Source organism: Chelonoidis abingdonii, chromosome 2 (genome assembly GCF_003597395.2).
Source record: "Chelonoidis abingdonii isolate Lonesome George chromosome 2, CheloAbing_2.0, whole genome shotgun sequence".
NCBI classification, from domain to species: Eukaryota; Metazoa; Chordata; order Testudines; family Testudinidae; genus Chelonoidis; species Chelonoidis abingdonii.
Genome location: NC_133770.1, coordinates 87,710,410 through 87,734,229, shown reverse-complemented (window position 1 = coordinate 87,734,229; position 23,820 = coordinate 87,710,410). Strand labels below are relative to the sequence as shown.

General features: G+C 41.5%; 1 protein-coding gene across 3 annotated transcripts in view; it reads left to right on the top strand.

Moving 5' to 3' along the window:
* The window catches only part of MYRIP (myosin VIIA and Rab interacting protein), a 377,671-nt gene that overhangs the window by 165,432 nt on the left and 188,419 nt on the right, over window positions 1-23,820 (top strand). For all 3 annotated transcript variants that reach the window (XM_075062536.1, XM_075062534.1, XM_075062535.1), the window contains exon 3: window positions 9,544-9,765. In XM_075062536.1, the coding sequence (XP_074918637.1) occupies window positions 9,544-9,765 (222 nt within the window). The remainder of the gene's footprint in view (window positions 1-9,543; window positions 9,766-23,820) is intronic.

Below are 23,820 nucleotides of genomic sequence, written 5' to 3'. Positions count from 1 at the left end.
GCTGGAGTTGCTAGGGTAAAAGTCTTCCGACGAACGTGCACGCGCGTTGCGTACACCTACTGGAATGGATATGAGCAATCACTCGAAGAAGAAGTTTTAGTTTTGACAAATCATCATTTTCTGGGGAGGGAGGAAAAAACAACAACTTTCAATGAAAAATTCTGAACCTGCTCTGTTCATTAGTCTGCTCAGCTGCACAACAGTGCTAGCACTAGTAGGGTGTGTGGCCGGCTCTACATTTGAACACAGAATTACAAAATGATTTGGAGAAAACTTCATTCTTTATATATATTTGTCACAGGGTGTCTGGCCCCAGTAAATGAAATAGGTCCAGCCCCCCTTGCCAGAGCAAGTGCTCCCATTTGGTCAGTTGAGTGGTCAGGATATCACCTGAGGGCTATCCCCTGGGTCCTAGAGAGCAGAGACACCCAATGAGTGAGTAGGTGAATCTCAGTGAGTCAGAGCAGGTGAGAGTTGGTGGGGACCAGAAGTCTGTGGAAGGTCCCAGAAGGAAGCAGAAGGTGTTACCTGGGGAAAGACCGAAGGAAAGGAGAGCAGCAAGAGGGGTTTTCTGGCTGACTTCATTATGCCAGAGGGCAGGAGAAGCAGTCACTGAGGGAGTTGCCTTCTGGTTCTAAGCCGGAGCCAAGGATTGAAGGCAGGGGAGCAGCAGAAGAGCTTAACCGCTGACAATTTCAGGGCCAGAGAGCAGGACCCAGAGGAACCTTGAGAGGGCCCAGGGGAGTTAAGGGTGCTCCCCTAGCAAGGAGGCTCCCAAGAGAGAAACTGTGGGGAGGTTTGCTGGGAAGAGTGGATTTGCACTCCAGCTGGAATGGCTAGTGTGGTTTTCCTGGTGCAAGGACAGGAAAGGATTATGCTGGAGAGCCGGGACGTTGTGAGGGACTCCAGGGCTATATGTTGCATATACTGTTTGGACTATGCTGGGGGAATTCTGAATGATAGTAGAAAGACTTCTGTTATGATTTGTGTGAACAAGATTTTTTTAATAAATGGATCACAGAGAGATTGTATTTGTATCTTTCCCCAAGGGCTATATTTATTTATTCTCAGTAATACACTGTGAATTATTTGTGGAGACTCAAAAGGAGGGAAATGGAGGGTAGGCACAATTGTCGTACTGCAGCCTGTCGAAAGGGGGCACTCCAGGCGAGGCTGCTATACGATAGCGTTACTCCTTGTTTGTCACAAACAATAATAAAACTGCCTTTGTCAGTGCATACTGCAGTGCTGACCTGCCTCAGTGCAGTCCTCTGATGCTGCCTGCTTCTGATGCCATAAAAGCTGCTTCCTCAGCAAGCTGTACTGCTTACCTAACTGCACGGTCTGGGTGATGGGTCCAGGGGTATATGCTGGACTGCTACATGTCACCATGAGGAAAGTAACAACTGCTTATTGATAATGAAATGGATAATAACACAAATCTGCACTGGCAGAGGGTTTCTAAACACATTTTTTCTTCCCTAACTATATGTGTGCATTCTTTCTCTCTCTCATATCTCAAAATCTTTCCTCATCTGCCATGTCTCTCATCCGACGAAGTGGATATTCACCCATGAAAGCTCATGCTCCAATTCATCTGTTAGTCTATAAGGTGCCACAGGACTCCTTGCTGCTTTTACAGATCCAGACTAACTACCCCTCCGATACATATGCAAAGTAATCTGGCAAAATTTGAATGACAGGGCAATGATTTCTGCTTCAAATCCTAGTGATTACATTAACCACTCAAGCTTTGCTTTGACCTCATGAGAACCCTCAAAGAATAGCTTTATAATTTACTTCCTGTTTCTTTTATGTGTATCAACTTACACATATTCAAAACCCATTAGTCAAAAGTGCTGCTCACGCAAACTGGGGGGCACAGAACGTATTCTGGGGAGGCATGAGAAGACAGAGTGGAGAGCGCTGGCCACCTGCCCGACTCTGAAGACAGTGCTGCTGCCAGCAGCAGCGCAAAAGTAAGTGTGGCATAGTATGGTATTGTCACCCTTACTTCTGCACTGTTGCTGGTGTCAGTGCTGTCTTCAGAGCTGACCAGACGGAGAGCTATGTACTATATACTTAAATGGCTCTGTTTGAATTAATGCTGTACTGTTTTTAATATTTAGTGAGAGTTGCATGTTGATTTTATTTTTTAATCAGTAAATGTACTTGTATGGCAGGAGGGGATGCATAAACTACTACAGACACAACGAAGTTTGAGAACCCCTGTTCTTATACAACAGGACAGCAGAAAATGAGGCTAAATATGTCTCTTTAACAATTTACAAGCTTACATAGGAAGAAGGAATTTAAAATAATATCAATGTATTTATCATCTAATTACGGTCTGACATATCACTCATTTCCAGTTGATTATAAACACTAATCTGACGGCTGTACCAGCAACTGGGAAAAAGCTCCAACTGATAGTGTCTGTAAAGTGAAAAAGCATGAATCATTCTTTTGGTGAAACTGCTTCCCCTGGCCATGAAATTGTTATCAGCTTAGGTTAGAGACTAGCGCAGTTAGCGTGGGATTGATGTTGGGCATGTGGTGTGTTCACTTCTGATCTTGGTACTGGCTGAATCTATTCTCTCCCTTAGCAATTGCATTGCCTGCTGTGCATTTTTAAGAACATGGCACGTGTTAGGCATGCTGACATTCACAGTGCCCATCAGCGGTGTAATTGGTTCAGCAACAATTAGCAGTGAGTTTCCACAACTTGGCCTTCATTACATGTATTTTATGATGTTTAATAAAAGATACAAAGGCCTTTGGTGTACCTACACTTCCCATTATCAGGAGCATGTGTGAATGAACAAAATCCAATGTTTCCACTGGGTTGAATTTAAAAAAAAAGAGAGATTGTATCCAGGGTACATTTGGATGCAGATAGTGCTTTAAAAAATCAGTATCTCAGTAAGGTTTTAGCATAATAATTTCTGTTGTTAAGTGTACAGTACTTATCAGTCTCATAATATGAATTTACTCAGCCCTGGGCGTGATTTCTACATGCCATTTATGGAGAGGTAATATATAGGATACTTCCAATCCCCCAAAAGTCATAGTAAATGCTTGTTTTATATTCTTGAACCAGGCATTTATATTTGTTCTTCTCTTAATCTTAGAAAAGGCAAATACTCATTATCTACAGGCTCCAAAATCACCTGCTCTCCAGCTGGCCAGCTCTGAAGACAGCATCGTCACCAGCAGCAGTGCAGAAGTAAGGGTGACAATACCGTACCATGCCACCCTTACTTTTGCGCTGCTGCTGGCAGCAGCACTGCCTTCAGAGTTGAGCATGTGACCAGCGGCCAGCACTCTTCACTCTGTCTTCTCACGCCTCCCCAGAATACATTCTGTGCCCCCCAATTTGTGTGTGTGTTTGCTTACATAGTTACTGCAGTATTCTTATCTGTTGTAACCATTCAGTACAGAGCTGCCTGAGCATAGAAGAGAGGCCAAAGGAGCAGCAGAAACATGCTCAAGGTAAAGAGCTGCAGGAAGCCAGAAAGAGAGCAGTAACCATGAACTGCTAGTGATGAATTCTGAGGAAAACAGTTGAGAGAAGCGTCTAGAGCTAGAAAACCCTGCCAAGTTACAGGAAGACTTGCCCAGTGACCCCTTGTAAGAAGGGGAGAGCCAGCATATTCAGTGTAAGCTGGGACCATAAGCAAGGGGTTGACACTGCAGGGAGGTCCCCGGGAACAGGGGTAGTGCTCACAGTCAGAGACCTGGGGAGTGTAACACTGCAGGGAGTCCGTGGGCAGAAGACCTGAATGGAGTGCTGTGGGAGGAGCCCAGGAACAAGGACTTGGTCCTGGAAGAAAGTTCCACTGAGCAGGGTAGGACTTACAGCCAAGAAGGTCTGGGGAAGTGAAACACTGCAGAGAATCCTCTTGCGGGATACCTGATTTGAGACTATAGGAGAATGCTCGTGGGAGAGAAGCAGGTCTTGAAACTCTTGTGTAGAAGATGTGGAGAAGGGGGCCCCGAAACAGGACTAGAGGAACAGCGATTGAATGGTTAATGACTCCCTTGGGTGGGTGACCTGGGAATGGTGACCTTTGAATGGGGTTGAAAAGCAGCTGCTTTGTAATCTTGTTTTATTTTGGGGAGTTTGAGGAGCTGTTTTTGCTATGAGGGGACTGTGGTACTTTGTTTGAATTTATCATTGAGACAACATTCCTTTGCATAGGTGACTAAAGAAGAAACTGAGGCAGGTGCACTTGTCGTGTTGCAGCCTGCCTCTGGAAGGTACATGAGGCAGGGACCAAATTAAGACACGGGCCATCTAGCTCCTGAGACAAAATATTGGCTTTTCCCTTTTCAAAAAGTTTCTGTACAATGTTCTTTTCTAGCAATAAAAACAACTGGAATAAAAGACCTAGAAAAAGTTTGGATCTGCTGCCCAGTTTTATACTACAGTAATAATTTACACTGGGTTACATACTCTCATTACTAGGCTATGGCATATAATGTGATGTATAGTAAGGTTTGGATAAAACTCAAAACTGTTTAACACTCATCCAAGTTATTGGATCTTTGGAACCAGTTTGCCTCTCCCTGCTGGAGCTTACCTGTTAGCTGTGAGAGTGAGTGCCAGGATTGCCTTTTATTCTCTACCTTGTTGTCCTATTTACTTCATGACTGAGCAGTGGAAATGGGCTAATTTAAAGTCCTGGTCATCAGGCCCTCCAGTGTCATTCCATTCCTGAAGTGGTGTTGGTGATTCCTCATTCTCTAATAGACTTCTTTGCTTCCCTCTGTACCTTCTTTTCAATAAACTTTTAAAAGCTGAACAGTTTCCATATTCTGGACAATGCAACCTATTGGCTGCATTGGCGCTTGACGGTGATTTAGTGAGAGTAGCACCTCAACAATTGAAGGAGAAGATACCAGTAGTATTGCCAAGCCCAAGCATTCAAACACCGTGAGTCATGCCTGAAAAATCATAAAGTTGAAAAAATAAATAAATAAATAGTGGGGACTTTTTATTTGCTTTCTGGTTTCTGAGCCTGCAGGGTTCCTTTGCCTCAGGTTCTCAGTAGCAGGAGCTGTTGTCTGGCTAGCTAGGACAGCATAAGGAGCAAAGTCTTGGCAAAGCAACAAGATAGGGCAGACCCAGAGTTTTCTACAAAGTTCTGAAGACTCTTGCCTCCTCCGTGCATTTCCTTTCTATCCCCATATACACATCTTCTGTAAGCCTTTGCTCCCCTTTAACTTAGGGAGTGTCTACTCTTTGAGCCGGTAAAGTAATTCCAAGCTTGAGGAGACATAGCCATGCTAGTTCTGATTGAGCTAGTGCACTAAAATAGTGTAGTCGTGGCAACGCAAGCAGTAGGGGCTGGCTGCCTCCAGTATGTAACAGGTGTCTTGCACTATTTTCACTACATGTGACTGTGTTCAGCTGTGTACACTCTTAGTCATTTGTTTAGAGAAGAAGCCATATAAGCTGGTGCATAGTCCATACTTATCACACACTTCTAGAGATTAGAGAAGCAAAATAAAGAGTAGGTCACTTTGGTCTGTTCCTCTACACTATTGCTTTGGATGATTGTTCCCTTCATAATTGCTTTCTCTAGTCTAGATTTCAACATCTACAGCGATTCATAGATTTTAAGGTCAGGAGGGGTCTTTTAGTCTGATCAGCTGTTTAACCCAGGCCAAGTGATTCCTGCATCAAGCTCAGAACTTCTGATTGAGCTAGAGCAATGGTTCTCAACCTGCAGCCCAATCAGCACAGAGCTGCAGCCCATGTGACATCCTCGGGCCCATAAAGGGTAGTATTGGATGCAGCCCAGATGTGCGGCCCACAGTGGTAAATAGCTTGAGAACCTCTGAGCTAGAGCAGTGGTTCTCAGCCTTTTCGGGCTGGTGACCCCTAACCATAAGGATGATAGTACTGCACATACAGCAGATTTTACTTAGTAATGATAACTCAATTGCCTGCAAACTGTATTGGTGATGGAACAGATTCATATTTGGATCAGTTGCTCAGATGCTATCGTCATGGGAGGGGGATCCTATAAAGCAAACTAGATAACTTTTATGACAACTAGTGTGAAATGATGCAACATATTTTGAACTAGTATCTTTCATATAAGGATCCCAATTTTTCATACAATTAGTCTTCCTAGAACCTATGGGGTTTAGATGCAGTCTGTATTATTGTATCTATTTTACAGATGGGTAAAATGAAGCATAGAGAATTTAGTGATCTGTCCAAAGTCAGCAAATAAATGGCAGAATTGGGAAGAAAATCCAGGAATACTGACTCCCCGTCTCATTCTTACCTCTAGTGCAGTGGTTCCCAAACTGAAGTTTGCAAAATGTTACAGGGGGTTCTTGGGGAAAAATTTCCCTAATGGCGGACAGAGCTGTCCCTAGGGACCCCAGACAGCACGGAGCCAGCAACATGCAGTCCCTGGACTTCCAGGAGCTAGGCAGATCAAAGCAAGCATATCAATCACAGTGAGGAGTTTTAAACTTCAAGACTCCTTATAAGAAATGGAAAGGGAGGTGGATATTTTTTTGCTGTTTTTAAAATTAAATAGGCAGCTTGTATTGTTTTTAAAATTATTATGGAGAACAAGTTTAGGCTTTGTTGTAATGTGCGTTGTTTGCCTGGACTGCTCAAGACCTGAATGCTTGTGTAAGAGGAACTCTTTGAGTTGGCTTCTTAAATACCTTCATGCTGTTTCACATCTGATACTCCTTGAAGAAACACAGGAGCCTTGTCTTATAAAAGGGTTATTCAAAGTGATGCAAGCTCCGAAAGTGAGATCTTGGAAGAGTGTTGCCGTTTTCATAATGTAATAAAAATACTGTAATGATAATAAATAATGTCATAAAACAAAATTTTATATTTCCAAGATCACTGCTTTTATAATTCATACTTCGGTAAAGGAGAGAATCCCTGGAAATATTCATTTTAGCAGGGGGTTTGCGAGACTTGACATTTTAGTGAAAGGGGTTCACTGATTGTTAAAGTTTGGGAACAACTGCTCTGGCGCTAGCTCTTCCATCACAAGTGTGGTGTTATGACTGTATTTGATCGATTTCCAAATTACAGGTACCTATAATTTGTATAATCTGATTTGCGATACATATCTTCAGAACACCAAGATACCTACTATAACAGATCATAAATCTGAGTATTAAATAGTCAAGCTGCAAACCTGGCCTCTTTTTTATGAAGCTGGCTAAACTCCTTTAGGACATTTAAAAACAAATTGAAGCATGGCAGCGACAATTAATGTTTTTGACACAGTATACAAAAAGAAAAGAGGAAGGAGACCGTCAATCAAAATTTAATCGAGAGAATTAGACCAAAAGCATTATGCTAAATAATGTTCCTAAACCGGCTTTTGAGTAGGATGACATGCCAGAAAACATTCACTACCCAAAGCAGTGACTGAAGTGAAATACTTAGTTTTTTTACATAAACTGTCACAACAAGACCTTTTGGTTCAATCAGAAGAATTAATTAATTAATTTTTAGTCTAACAACGTGAGTGTACATTTCTATTTCCTAAAATACACACTTCTAAAACAAAGTTCTGTGGCAGAGTTAGATTTGATGGTAGACATTGTGGATACCTTTGCCTCCTTTACATTAAAGGTTCGTATAAATGAATCACAAATTGGAAAAGACAATGCGAGGGCGGGGAGGGGGCTTCCTTTCTCCCTTCCCTTTTGTGTGGCAGTGTAATGACTAACCACAGTTTACCTCTTTACTACTACAAATGGTTTTCCTCCCTTTACATTTCCCCGTTTTTAAATACAGTCTGCTCACGCTTTAAATATCATGAGCCAAATTCATCGCTAGCATAACTACTGAGTTTGTGGAATTACCCCAGGAATTAATTTGGTCCAGTTTATTCAGGCTAAACAAACTGTATTCCCTTAACTTGTCCCTATAAGTGATGGTCTCATGTCTGTTTGAACTGTGATCTTTCTCCTGGACAGTCACAGAAATAAATAATTCCCCCTGGAAAACAAATGTCTTAAATAAAATAAGCCTCTCCTTTGGAACTGCATAGACATTCTTCTTACGTTTGATCTGCCTATCTGGCGTAACTAAGCAATACTGTATTCTTCAGCTGCTCTTAGATGGATCAATACCACCAGTGGCTAAGTAGGTCCATGGTGTTAAATATTCAAAACATCTCATGCATGCAGAACTCCATTTAATACCAAGGTCTGTGTAGGTTTGGAAAATATACCTTTTATATCACTGATGTAATTGCATTCCTTTTAGACTTTAACTTTAGAATTGGTTTGTAAGGTTTTCACAAAATGGACTGTTTTCACTTTGAGTTATGAATTTGAGAGGTGGAAATGGCAGATAGGAAGATGAATAACACAGTACTATGGGCTTTTTAGAAACATACCAAGCTTTGTTTACAGTGATTTATATACTGAATCTTAAACCAATTTCTGAATACATATGTGCTAATAAATACATCTTTTTATCTGTTCTTTTAGCAACGGTGTAATAAAAAAGTGTTCATTTAAATTAAAGTCAATGAATCATGATTGTTTTCCTATATGTTAATCAACATGTCCTGCTGTATATGAGTTTTGGACATTATCCTATGTTGTCTGGTCATACTAAATAATGATGATCAGTCAGTAGAAGTGGCCAAACTGTTCGTTATAGTACTGTTCTATGTAAATGTAGGCCATTTTTATTTAGGAAATTGGCCACAAAACAATCCTGATTTTCTTCTAGTGTATGCATTGATCTTAAGAGTTTGCAGAGTAATTTCAATGACTATTTTGCAGCCTATACAGTGTTTACAAGCTGCTCACTTTAACTAGATGCTCTTTGTTGTTTGTATTTTGTGATCAGTTGCTTAAGTCACATGGTGTTGTTTCCACTCTTCGATTGGATGGCTGATACGTTTTAAATAGTAGAAAAGCAAATAACGAATATCAAACCTCTGGGATGAATTTTTGGACGAATAAACACTTGTGCTAACGCTTATGGAACGTTCACGGTTTGGAAATATTTTAACTAATAACCAGCAGTTGGTCCAATATTTGCCCTTATTCAGCAACATTTTTAAATCTCATTGAAGTTAAGCATGCAATTAAGCTGAATTGAGGCTCTTGTGAATAATATTACCTCATGAATCAGATCAGTTTTTTAAAATACTGTCCAACCAGCTCTTTCACTTTTGTACAGTGGTTTTCATCTTCAACACATTCTAAAAACAGTAATGAATCGTTAAAAACTCCTATTAATTATTAACAAAGAAGAGGGCTACGGATGTGAAGTCATATGGTTTGCTCCAGAACATGGTCCAGAGAGTTAGTGACCTGCCCAAGTGCACAGTCAGAGGCATGATTAGACTACGGAAGCTCCTGATTCCCTGTTCTGTGGCCAGACTATGCATTTCTATCATGCATTTTTCCCATAGAAGGCTGTTTTGGGGGCCTGATGCAACTGTAAGTAGGGGACTAAATGATGTACAGAGACAATTCCAAATGGAGGATTATTTTGATTAGTCTTTTTGTTCTTTTTGGTTCCAGTGAGATGAAGCAGAAACTCGATGAAGAGGGTAACAAGTGCAGCATCCTTTCTAAGCAGCAGAAGTTTAATGAGCACTGTTGCATTCGCTGTTGCTCTCCTTTTACATTTCTCATCAATAGCAAGCGGCAGTGCCAAGATTGCAAATACAACATCTGCAAGAACTGCAGCTCCTATCAGAAGAAGGACAAGGCATGGCTCTGCAATGTCTGCCAGCAAGCTAGGTAGGTGCATATTGTACCACTGCCAGGTACAGAACAGCTGGACTGAAACCTTGATTTGACCTTTCCTCCTAGTCCCTCTCTTCATCAGCTGTTAACAGTGATGAGGTGAAAGACAAAAGACACAGAATACTTTAGAGTGTCTAGAAGTTGTTATTAAGGATTGCTTTGGGCCAGGAATGATTTATTCTAAATCTGCTTTGCTGGATTGATAAACCAACAACTACTAATTGGATTTAGTCTGCATCAGGGGTGTGAGCCTTATAATATTTAGGTTACTAACAGGTAAGCACAGATGGTTAAAAGGTGGCCAGCCATTTTGCAGCACTCACTTGAGAGTAAGACCGGGAGGGTGAAGAAGAGTCTCTCTCAGTAGCTTATCCTGCAGTGAATTTGTCTGGAATGCTTTTCTAAATGACAGACTTTCCATAAAACACTAAATGCTTCAAAAAATACACTGCAAACAATACCGTAACTTTCACAACTGCGATTAGTTCAAAAAATGCTGCCTGATAGAACCTTGGATAGAATTGCTTCCCCACCCCGTGGGCCTGAGATAACTAACCCTTTTAAGCCAGCATGAAAAAAACCCCAAACCAGTAAAAAGATCCAGCCCACAAAAAACAGCTCTTCGGGGGTAATCTTCCTGGGAGACATTTGGTCTTGCTTGGTTCTGTTTCAATTATGGTAGTTTAACTAAAACAAACTTGGCCCAAGGTGGCCGTGTAATCTCAGTCCTGCTCTGTCCTGGTGGGGAAATGGATAAAGGAGACCACCCTGATCCCTTTTCCAGGCTCCAATTCACTCCTGTCTAAGAGGAAGCACTGCTGTTTCTTATCGGGAGCTCTCCTTTAGCCCACTGAAAGACTTAGATATTGATGACATCACATGAACCATGCCTGTCAGCTCCACCCTTTGCCTGATTGCTAGGTTAGGGTCTGGTGCCCCAATGCAGCATGAAATACCCTTTCCTGCCTCCCTACAGCACAAAGAAGGGGAGCAGCAGAGGAATAGGGAGAAGAGGAAGCAGCAGCCCCCCCCCCCACACTGACGTCTGCATTTATATCAATGCAACCCCATTGTGCTTGATCCAGAACTTATTTACAACACTGTAGATCAGGAGTAATTCCAGTGTGTTCAATAGCGTTGCACTAGGGTAAGTGAGATCAAATCAGGCGCATTGTATTCCATGTAGTATAAAATCTTATAATAATATTGCTTGGTGGCAATGTCATCTCTTCAACAGCTAGCAAATGCAATTGCCTACCTTCCCACTCTCCCTCTCCCCTGCTCCCATGTTGGTGACCAGTCCTGGAAGAAGGTGTTTGTTTTTGTTTTGATCATCTACTGTAGTTAAAGGCCATGTTCCTGCAGGTTAAAAATATACAGAGGAAACTAATAAAAGATCATCAGTGCGGCTAATTCGACAGAATATTTGGTTATTATCTAATATAAAGCAAGAATATAGAATAGCTTTGACAATGGAAAACTCTTCTCTTCAGTCTGTCTACCTATATTTTGTCCCTTTGTACTCAGACTATGTTAGGTAAAGAGGAGGATTTTGTGGGTAGTGTAGATAGTTATGGACTAGATGCAATAAAACACTAACAAATAAAAAATAATTGCCTTTTGATAAGGGTTATTTCAGCTAGAGAGAATGACAATGGAATGCTGCTGCTGTGTGTTAAAGTTTGGTTTCAAAAGCTTTAACCTTATGAAATCTGTCTAATTTCAAACTTGAACCTAGGAATTAAATTATCCAGGTTTCATCAGAATCTGTTCTTTGCTCCCTTGACTGTTTGTTGAATGTTAAAACCAAATTTTTGACAGTTTTGGATAGGAATATGGGGTTTTGTGTTAATACTTCTATATCTATTGGTTGAGTGACTATTCCCAGCTTTCAGTGTGGACAAAAATCAAGTAATGTAATGAATCCACTTAGACACATTTTTTTACTTTGTGAAACTTCAGTGATGAAACATCCAAATTTCACAAAACGATGGGCAATATATTACAGACCAGAACAAAGTTCTCATTTCTGCTGTCCAGATGGGTTCAATCAAATAGAAAACTCTAAGCTCAATAGGTTTAAAATTATATGAACTGAAACTGCTAAAAAAGTGTAACAAAAATCAAAGTGAAACTCCGCTTGACAGCCATATAAAGCAAACAGCAATTAGCTGAAAGGTTTTGACATAAATTGCATGAAGCACACAGCAAAGTGATGCAAAAGGCACCGAAAATACTGCTCTGTATTTCAAAGTATCCTGCAAAATTTAAAAAACTCTATGTATAGAAGTATAGATCTATAGAGATGTGTTTTATATAGACATAGGTACAGATGTATTAAATGTTGCTGACCAGATACCTATAATACAGCATTTATTAGTAGCATTCTGTGAAGTTTGTTTTGTTTTGTTTTTTTAACTGAGAATTGATATTTTCATCTACTGCCTCAAGGGGACAGAAGTGCCCAACATCAGCAGCCAGCTCATGGATCTCAATATCATGTGATGCTGACTCTGAGGTTGGTAGCACTGGTGTTGCAAGATCAATGAAATAGCCAGTAGACTCCTCCCCTGTTATGCACAGATCCAGACATCACTGAAAAAGGCTTTTTACACTTTCAGCCTCTTTTCTACTTTTTACTTCTAAAGGTAATGAGGATGAAAGTCCTTGCTTATGCAAGATGCTTCAACATTCTGGGACTGTGACTTCAGACAGAGCCCTCAGTTGGTGTGGTGCCTAAATGGGAATAAACCAGGAGGCACTATGAATCTGAGATGCAGCTCCAAGCCACGGTTCTTTCTCTACTTCCTCTTTGCTTCTGGGGCGGTAATTTCCTGCCAGCCTACAATAAGAGATTACTGGCGCTCACTAGCTCAACTACTTTGGTCAAGGCTATGCTTGTTTTTCACCCCACCTTGCCAATCTGTTTTGAGGAGGGAGAAAATAGTCAAGTAACCATACTTGCTTCTATGCGTCTGCATTGTTGCGGAGGGATGTGAAAGGAGTTCTTACTCCCCCTTATTCTTGTGTGAGTGTTTTTAATTCAGGTCACTGCCTAGCTGTATAATGAAATATCTCTGTTAGTTCTTCTGAAGCTCTGCAATAATTCATTACACACACGGACCGATTATTTTCGTCTATGATTCATTATTTGTTGTACCCCTACACCAGGAATAAAACGGAGGCCCGGCTTTCCTGAATCACAACAGTAGTACCACTGAAGTTGACAGGGCTACTCATGTGGATATGGATTGTGGGGCTGGTCTCTTGTTTAACTCTGCTGAAATTAAGCCTTTAATGTATCATGGATTTTGGGGGGGGGGGTGTTAATGTTGTTGTTGACATGTTATGAAAACATATCTGAGACACATAAATTAATAGATTTATTGAGGCTCTGTTAAGGATAACAAATTGTTTTCTCCAAATTAGACAGGATCCTTTTAGGTTTTTTCCCCAGGTGTGTAGAAATCTCAACTGACACATTTTCAAAAGCAGTGAGCATAGAAAACAGAATGAGGCACTTTCACTTAAAAAATTGTTTTTATCATAAGAATACATTTTTTTTTCAGTTTTTGAAGGTCGCTTCATTATTCAAGAAAGGTGCCAGTTTGACATTAGTGGAAATTGAAGTAACTTACCATGAGAACAGGCAATGATGCCCACTGGACCTGCCATTGCACCTCTCTTCTGCCCTGTAAGGACCATCTCTAGAGATGAGAAATTGCCATGCTCATTCAGCCCTTGGCTCCTCTCTTGAGGCTGCCAGTGGAGGTTCAGTTGGTGCCAGCTGTTTTTGTGAAGTGGACACCATTCTGCTAGGATCTAGTTCAGGGGTGGGCAAACATTTTGGCCCGAGGGCTACACCTGGGTGAGGAAATTGCATTCAGGGCCATGAATGTAGAGCTTGGGCAGGGGGTTGGGAGTGTGGGAATGGCTGAGATGTGCAGGGGGGTGGGGTGCAGGAAGGGTGCGGAGTGCGGGATGGGGCTCAGGGCAGGTGGTTAGTGTGCAGGGTGTGGCAGGGAGATCAGGGCAGGGGGTTGGGGTGCAGGGTGTGAGCTCTGACCTGGCGCTGCTAAACTGGAGCAGCTCTGCGGTGGCAGCGGCATGCACAGGGGCCAGGGCAGGCTCCATGCCTGTCCTGGCCCAGCGCTGCTCCCGGAAGTGACCAACACCACGTCCCTGTGGCCCCTGAGGAAGGAGGGGACAGAGGGCTCTGCACACTGTCCTCGCCTGCGAGTACCTCCTCCGAAGCTCCCATTGGCCGCAGTTCCCCGTTCCCAGCCAATAGGAGCTTTGGGGGGTGGTGCCTGCAGGTGAGGGCAGTGTGTGGAGCCTTCTACACCCTCCTCCCTCAGGGGCCGCAGGGGCATGGTGCCGGCCGCTTCCAGGAGCGGCACGGGTCCTGCGATGCCGTGGGGGTGGCAATCCCACGGGCCGGATCCAAAACCCTGATGGGCCAGATCCAGCCCGTGGGCCATAGTTTGCCCACCCCTGATCTAGTCTGGGACCATAAACTTGTTTCCAATAGGCTACTGAATAGCCTTAAGATAGTAATGATTTTTGGACTGCTAAACTGGGCTGTGTTCAAAATGGTAAACTAAAGGTAGAAGGATGTACGTCGCATACCAAACTCACAGGCCATTGCATGCCTAAATATTTCCTTTTTTTAAACTGTTTGCTTGCTTATAACTGCTCACTGTCAATGCAGAATGGGAGTTAGCAAATACGTTTGATCCTCTGGTTAAATACTTCGTTTCAGAAGCATAGTACAGTGCAAAGGATATGTGGTTTGTTTTGACAGAGTTCTCTCAGTTCACATCCTTTCTACGATGCTATTCAGTCAGTACAGCAGGGCTTGGAGAGGAGAGGAACATAAGGAAAATCTGAGCATCATTTATAGAAGGACTTTTCAGAATGACACTAGGCTAATTTAAAAATAGAATTTGTGTCTGCCACATTTTTTTCCCTTGTCTGTGAGACTGAAGATTAATCAGAGTTACCATGTAACTTACTATATAATAAATCTGAAATCTTGATTCTAAACTCAGCGATGCTTCTCACTGCTGCTTGATCAAAAACAGCTTGGGACTCTTGCAATTGGAGTTTTCTAATCATAGCTGATAACCCTGCTCTGAAAAAGTATGTGCCGGATCAAGCATGAAAACAAGACATTCAGGAAAGCAGTTTGAAAATATAATTTACAGAGGTCTTAAACCAAATCTTTGAGAGACTATTGGGTTGGCTTTGTCATCTAGTTGAAAGAAAAGTGTCGGGTCATGTGCTTGCTCCCCGGCCATCAAGTGTGGAGAGTGCTGAAGAGGAAATATTTTCAAACCAAAGGTACAGGGGAAGGAATGTACTCCATTGCTCTAGAAATGCAACCCTTCCCTCTGGCCAATGCATGGAACAATAATAAAAGACTCCAGACCACTGTATAATTAAATCATTAGTAAAAGCATACTTACTCCTGCCTCAGCGTGGGGGGCTGGCCTAGATGACCTCTTGAGGTCCATCCCGCCCTACATTTCTGTTATTACCTCCAAGAACTATGGTCGAAAATGTTAAGCACTTAAAAGTTAGGAAATGGCAGAATTAAGGTTTCTCTGTGCAACCTTATTTCAGCCCTTTTGTGAGCATGCATTATGATCACATGCCATTTTTTCCACTGGACCCCTGCGTCGTTCAGCAAGTGGGTAGTTTTTCAATGTTTCAATAAATAAGCAACTGAGAACAGGATCTTAAAATGGTAAGTGTTGGGAAATCTTAGCTATTGGCAGCTACTAGGTCCATCTATAATAACAGAACAAAATGAATATTGTTAATGTCTTCAGTGGTGGGCAATGCAGGTGGTAAGAATTCATTTGGAAGCTCACACGATTCCATTGCTGCCAGGTGACCCAGGTGTGTTCTGGCATTCCATTTATTAGAGGGAGTGTTTGCTGGGAAACTGCTGCTGGAAAACACTCATCTACGTTTAAACTTCTGAAAACAAAAGTAAAGAGAAGCAAGTAGGATGGGCAGATCGTGTTTTCCTTTACGCACAAGCTTTCTCTGGCTCTTGTGCTTGCCATAAAAATGAAAATAAATAAATATTCTAGCATTTTGCCCAAAGACCCTCCTTTTGGAGTTGTGAATTCCTGCCTCCTGCAAATGCTGTGCCTCAACATTATTGCCATACACTAGGCTTTGAGTCAACAAAAGGATGCATTCACCATGGTGTTTGCTCGCTCTCACTTTTTCTTTAGAGCTGCTTCACCCATCTTAGGGAAGAGACAGTCCAGAAGAGCGACAATAGTATTTTCTTTGACAAAAGAGCTAGAGAGCTCATGCTAATTCTTAGTTTAGTCACACAAGCATTTCAGATTGCACTTTTTCCTCCTTTTCCCCTGCCTTCACCCTTGCAGGCAGGGGATAGGCAGCCAAGGTTGAGAATGCTGCTGAGTAACACCTGCAGTATTTATTTATTGGCTCAGCAAGAAAACAGTCTTGGATGAGTTGCATTTAACAAGGAAAATTCATAACTACTTCATAAAAATTGTTATTTTTGGCACTGTAGTTAAATCAGTACATTTGTCACAGTCTTCCCAGGGTCACTGGTTTGTAACTCAGTTATAAATATTTGCTATAGGCCAGTGACCTGGAACTTGTCATGCATTATATTTCAGTGAATAAATTACTAACATCATCGCTGTTAATAATTTTGTAACCCAATTTATTGGCTCAGTTGTGTAATTAAGGAGTGATATGGAGCTGCACTGGGAAAGGCTGTGGCGTGGTCTACTGTAGAAAGTTAGATTGGCATAAAAAAAAATCACACTCTTGAGCAGAGTAGTTAAGCCAACTTAAGTCCTCATGTAGACAGTGCTAGGTTGACGGAAGAATTATTCCATTGACCTAGCTACTGCTTCTCAAGGAGGTGGAGTACCCACACCCATGGAAGAATCCCTCCGATTGGCAAAGGTCGTGTCTACACTGAAATGCTACAGCAGCACAGCTGTGCCACTATAGCATTTTAAGTGTAGACAAGCCCTGAGTCTTAGAAAGCATAATATCTCCTGGGATTGTTCATTATATGCAGAGCATTATTCAGTAGGGTGATGCTCCCATGCTTTCCCACAAATGACCCACCCTGACTCTGTAAGTTGGTGCAAAGGGGAGTGGCAGATCGATTGTCCTGCCTCATTGCTTGTCCCTTTCTGGGTGATTTGCTCCTCAGAAGAAGCAATGACTGTGCTGTCTCTACTCATGGGGACTGCTGTTGTGCCCTTATACAAGACAGCACAAGGAGTGGAGGTTTCCTGCCTGGCTCCTGCATATCTGTGCAAGGGCACATCACTGTGTAGCTCCATGCGAGTAAATGTGAGAGAAATACTTTAGATATGACTGATGGTTGAGATTATTTTTCTTTGGTTTCTTTCTTAAATGAGGTTAGTGTTACTTGGCAGCCCTACAGAATGGAGTCCTGAATCCAAAGGACAATGAGAGCACTGGCAATGGCCACCCTGACCCACTCACATTTGTGATCTCTGTTCTGGAAAAGAGCTGAAGTGAACTTGGTGCCTGACATAAATTACAAACTGTTAAAAATACACGCCTTACTGCTTCTCTTTTGTGGGGAAGGACTGAATGACAGGAACGGGGTGATTTTCTTTGGAGGATTGGTGTCCTCACCCATCCTGTCTCATTTTGGTTCTTAACTTCCCTGCTGTAAGCAATGCAAAGAATTGGAAGATATTCAAATAAGCTAACTGTAACACCACGCTCCTGGGTGGGCTGTTGGCAGCAGGGCTTGAACCTGGGATCTCTGAGTCTTAATGCATGAGCCTCTACAGCTTGAGGTAAAAGACTCAATTCTCCTACCCGGGGTGCAGCGGGCCTCTATGTGGGCTGGCCACCACCGGAGGGGACCAGGGGCAGCAGGTTTGTATGATTTTGCTGCTCCAGATGGGTCCAAGTCCTGCCCCTTCCCTATATTGCACAATATCACTATCATAGGAAAAAATTATTTAACTAAGAATATCAACTTTATTAATAGTCTTTTGAATACAGAAACAACCAAGCACTCTTGGATCAGTAATCCTCAAAACCAGAAAAGCTCTGTCTAATTCACTATGTAGCCAAGATAAATGAAAAATCCTTTTCTTATCTTTTAGATTCGCTGCATTTTTCTTTTGTGTAACTTCAGTTTACAAGCTGGGTGTCGAACTCAGGCTGTCACTTGATTAATTCTGCCTAGTGGGCGTTCCCCAGGTGTAAACACATTTGTAATAGATGCATAGACAATATTCCTAACTTCAGATACCAAAATGATACATGCATACAAATAGGCTAAACATAACCTTTTCAATGATTGGCTAATGGGAGCTGCACGTGCAGCACTTGTGGATGGGGCACAGTGCAGAACCACCTGTTTGCACCTCTGCCTAGGAGCCAGAGAGGGGGACATGCTGCTGCTTCTGACGACCACCTGAGGTAAGCGGCGCCTGGAGCCATGGCAGGCAGGAAGCTTGCCTTAGCCCTGCTGCACTGCTGACTGGACTTTTTGCAGGCATTCCAGCTGAAAACCAGATGCCTGGCATCCTTACTTTATGTAGTATAGGATCCACCTTATCACAGAACTTTAATATTTCTGGAATTTGTTTATACTATGTCTGTATAGGTTCTTGGGAGAATTGAAGAAAACACCTTTTTTTCTTTCCTCACATTCTATTGAGTGCATACTTCAGAAGTTTGTTGTATGTTTGTATTGAGATTTCTATTTCATTTACTTTCCATTGCTTTTCTCTACAAAATGTGTTCTCTCCAGATAAGTTAGGTTAAAATTCCAGGTTGTTGTTTAGTTTAAATATATATGGTATATTTTAATTTATTAGAATGTCTACTTGTAGTACTATTTAGTTGAATGTTTAATGTTAAGGGAGAAAAATTATTTCTTTGTTTTTAGTATTCCCTGGTGTTGACCTTACTTGCATCAGTAATTAAATTGCTGTTTAGGGCGGGAAAAAAAAGAAAAAGACTATTGTCATATCTTCAGAGTCTCAATCTGGGGTTATTTTTGGTTGCTCTTTACAACATTTAATCTGGTACTTATTGTGGTGTATGATTGAAGGATGATAAGGTACTAGTTAAATTAAAAGAATTCACATAATATAGCAAATTGTACTGTCTTAATGGAATTGGAATTTAAATACAGGAATTCTTTTTAAAATATGTACTGCAGTGGAACAGGTAGACAATTTATCAAGCTCTCTCCTATCTGCAATACACAGTGTATTTGACCTTGATGAACTTGCACCATTACTAACATTGATGTAAAAATGTTGGATTTAGAGCAATTGTTTTTGATAATGTTAAAACTTGCGACACAAAACACAAATCTGTGGTCGGCAGGTAGGCAAAACCCCCATCAGAGAGTCAGTGGAAGTTTTGCCTGCATAAGCGCTGCAGGAACAGTAGTGAATAAAACCCTAATCCTGCAGTTGACTCTGCTTTGGGGAAACCGCATGGACTTCAGTGGGGCTCTGTGAGGGGGGAAAAAAGAGTCTGCTTGCACAGAGCCCCATTAAAGCCAATGAGAATCTGCCCACACAGAATCAATTGCAGGATTGCTTCCACTATTTGTCGTATTGTTTGTCCTGATTCACAGTGTACAATCAGTAAGCTCTGAAGTATGTTTCCGTGTGTCCATTTTGATAAGTTTTATGGAAGAGAATACCTTGTGCAATACAAACCTTGTGATATGAAATCAAAATAACAACATGGACAAACTGAGACAATAGTGGCTATTTCATCTCTTTGGCATGTACTTTGATTTGTGCTAGATTGGCAGGTAATTTCCTTATGATCCCACTGAATTCAGCATTACTCAAGTCGGCTTCCTTGTATTCTGCAAACTCCATCTCGAACACATTCCCCCTAGAACTGTGCATAGTCACTTAATCTCCCTGTGCCTCAGTTTCATCTGTACAATGGGGATGATGATACTTCCTTTGTCTCTTTTGTCTGTTTGCTCAGCTTGCAAGCTATTAGGGGGCATGACTTATCTGTTACTATGGGTAGGTAATGCACCAAGCGCAATGGGACCCAATCTTCTGTCATTATTATTTGTATGTTTAAAAGCATAGGAGATATTTAGATTGTCACCTTCAACAGCTGTTGTACAACTTAAGGGCATAATCATCATATTTGACTGAAGAAAGTGTTGGAATTGGTAAAGCCCTGCAGCAGAACACTAAGAAATAGGTAGTAGCTAATAATTGGACTCAGTATTTGTTTACTGATACATTCAGGTGTAACAAAACAGTTGCTTTCATGACTTGGCTGCAGAAAGCTAAATTAGGACATCATACTGGTTAACAGTCTTGTTTTGCATTCAAGTAGGTGAGGCCATCTGCTAGAATGGAGCCAAAATGTCTTTGGATGGTCTGCTTAAGTGACAGCTTAGAGCTCCGTGTAAAACTGGATTTCTTACAGTTGTATGAGATGTGGCTATGGGTATCTCTGCTGCATACTGTACTTGCTCTGCCACTTTGAGAAAACTCTCACAGGAACTGGCAACGTGCAGTGCCAAATTATGGCATGTGCAATGATTGGAGAAAATGTTACCCCTTCTTTGGGCCAAGCTAGAACTGAACTAGATATACCTACCATGACTTTGGTAAACTAAAATGTCAGGACATGAAAGAGGTGCACAACATTTTCATTCTGTCATGTTTTAGTGGCAGAAAATACTGCCGCCACTGTGATATTTTTTTAAACCCACTAAATGACACAATTTATGTTACACCTTAATGATTTGCTGATCAAAATAAATATCAAGAAAGCCCATGTTTCCAAGTTACAAAGTTGTATATCCAGTATAATGTGTAGGTTCATAACCTGATGTAAACCATCCAAAGTGCATTCTCCTTTTCCTCTTAAGCCATAGCCCCAACTCTGACCCACGTTCCCTTTGCTCAAGGTAAGCAAGAGGAGCACAGAAGCAAGGTGTTCTCCTCACAAGAACCAGGGAAGTCTATTCTGATATCTCTGATTGAGTTACGTTTTGATGGCTTAAAAGAAGTTTTCACACTGATTGCTTTGGTACGTTGGTGTCTGCTGCTTCGCTGGTATTCTGATCTATTTTAGTTATTTCTAATATATGCTGTCATAAACAGATAGTTAAGGGTTAATGTCTCTTTTACCTGTAAGGGGTTAACAAACCTGGAACACCTGACCAGAGGACCAATCAGGAGACAAGATACTTTAAAAATCTCGGTGGAGGGAAGTCTTTGTTTTGTGTGTTTTTCTTTGTCTGTTGTTCTCTTTGGGTTCTGAGAGTGACCACACGTACCTACAGGCTCTCTAATCTTCTGTTCAAATTTAGTAAGTACAAAAGTAGAAAAGCGGTTTAGTCTTTTTGATTGTTTTCTTTATTTGCAAATGTGTATCTGGCTTGTGGCAAAGTACTTGCCTCTCCTTTTGTTAGCTCAGTCCTTCTTAGCCTCGGAGACACAGGCTTGGGCAAAGTAAAAGAAAAAAAAACTTTCCCAATCTCGCAGGGTCTGGTTGATCCCTTCTCAGCCAGCCCCTTGCTCTAGTTTCCTCTCCTTCTGGGGAGAATGCAATCTGCCTTGCAAGAAGAGTCTCAGAGTTCAGCTGCCCCTACTTGCTGGCAGCTACTCCAGGAATTGTGGGAGAAGGGAGAGAGAGGAGGGGGGGGAAGATGATTTCCTCTTTGTTTTAGATTCACGGAGCTTGAATCTGTATTGCCTCTGGGTGAGAGGGAAAGGGGAGGGGGGAAGGGACATTCCTCCCTGTTTTAAGATTCAAGGAGTTTGAATCACAGTGATCTTCCAGGGTAACCAAGGGAGGGAAAGCCTAGGAGAGGCACCGGTGAGGGAAAGGGTTTACTTTCCTTGTGTTAAGATCCAGGGGGTCTGGGTCTTGGAGGTCCCCAGGGAAGGTTTTGGGGGGACCAGAGTGTACCAGGCACTCCAAGTCCTGGTTGGTGGCAGCACTACAAGATCTAAGCTGATAATTAAGCTTAGGGGGATTCATGCTGGTACCCCATCTTTTGGATGCTAAGGTTCAGAGTGGGGTTTTATACCATGACATATGCACTGTGAAAATCTCTATTCTGTTAGACAGAATCAAGATATACTTGCATAAGACACAACAATCTGCAATGCTGCCATTTGTTTTGGCGGGAAAGCATCTAAAAATGGAATTAGCAGAAGGGAGAGGAGAGCAAAAAAGGGGAGATTACTGCAAAGATTAAATATTATGTATTATGTGTTGTTTGTTTATTATCATTATTATTATTTATTATTAAAGTTGTTTAGGATAGTCAAGACTGGAGAAGATTGGAATATTCCAGAGAGTAGGCAGCACGGCTTAGTACATAAAGCCCTGTTCTTGAATTCAGGAGATGTGATTCTATTTCTGGCTCTGCCAATAAGCAGCTGGGTGACCTTGGACAAGTCTCTGTGACTGTTTACCCATGTGCAAAATGGGGGGAAAGATACTGTCCTCTTTTGCCAAGTACTTTAAGCTCTATAAATGAAAAGTGTTATATGAGAATTAGGTGGTGGCATTAATAAATTAACTACAAACACTCAGGAGAAATGTCACTGTAGTAGGTCAGCTTGGTGAAGACCTCTGCTCAATGTACAGCTGCAGTCAAAAAAAAAAAGGGGGGGGGGCAGATACTAGTGTTAGGATGTATAAAGAATGAAATTGAAAAGAATACAGAAAGTATTAGAATGCAGTTACATAAATCAGTGATATTCCTTCACCTGTGTCCAGTTCTGATCACCCCGAAAATATCTCAGAAAAAGAGTGCTCAGAGAAGGGTGATAACACTGGTAGGAGGAAAGGAAAAACTTCCATATGAATAGAAAGCAAAAAGTTTGAAACTATTTAATTTAGGGAGGAGATGATTAAGAGGGGATATAATAGAGTTATTTAAAATAACAAATAGTAAGTATAGAAAACTTAGATTGGGTCTTCCTATATATCCACTTTTTAATACAAGAACAGGGGGACATTCAAGGAAAGAGAAAGATGACATGTTTAAAACTGATTATAGGAAATATTATTTTTAATCAGTATGCTTCAAAGGCTTAGACATTTGCATGGAGGATAAGAACATCCACAATTATAACAGATAGGATAGAAAATATAAAGGATTAACTTTTTGACAGGTTAGGATGAAAATTCTCCTTTGGGCAGATTATTCCATAATTGCCCTTAATGGGATTCTTGCACCTTTTTCTGAAACATTTGGTACTGGCTACTCTTAGAGACAGGATTTCTGACTAGAAGGGCCACTAGCATGGCAGTTCCATGGTTGGATCAGTGGAAGTGGAGTCATGGGAAGCAAGGGTATGTAGAACGAGGAAGAATACAAGATGTAAAAGTCCACTTAAAATACTGAAAGAAAAAAGTGTCAAGTAATAAGGGATTACAAATCAAGGAGTAAAAACAATAAAAACGTTTCACCAGAGTATTCTGTCCAAGCCTTATGTTCTCTGCTGCTTGGTAGAACTGAGTCAGTAATATCTTTCCTCCTTGTTGAAGGAAATTTTAAGGGATCAGTTAATATTTTGCCTATTAGTACAAGGGATCCTACCTAGAGTGGGTTGATTCTGACTAGTCCTAGATTCAGTGGTGGTCTGACCATTCTTATTCTACATCCATGCCTCATCAAACTTTTCAATTTCTTAGTTCTTATTCCAAAATTTGTGAAGGATGTTGAGTTAATGGCCCTGGAAAATAAAGTAATCCCTTTGTCCCCTGATGGCCTGCTAATGCGGCAAAACTTTCATGCACTTTCAAGAAATGAGAGGGTAATTTGCTACCGTACTCATTCAGTCCCCTTGGCCTCTATTGAGCCCTGGTCTACACTACAGGGTTAGGTCTATGTAAGCTGCCTTGCGTCAACCTAGCCGTGGAAATGTCTTCACTTAAATTTGGGTCCTGCCAACGTAAGGGCCTCTCTATGTGGATTTAATAACATCACTTCCCCAAGAGGCATAGAGTCACGGTTGATGTAATTAGGTTGGC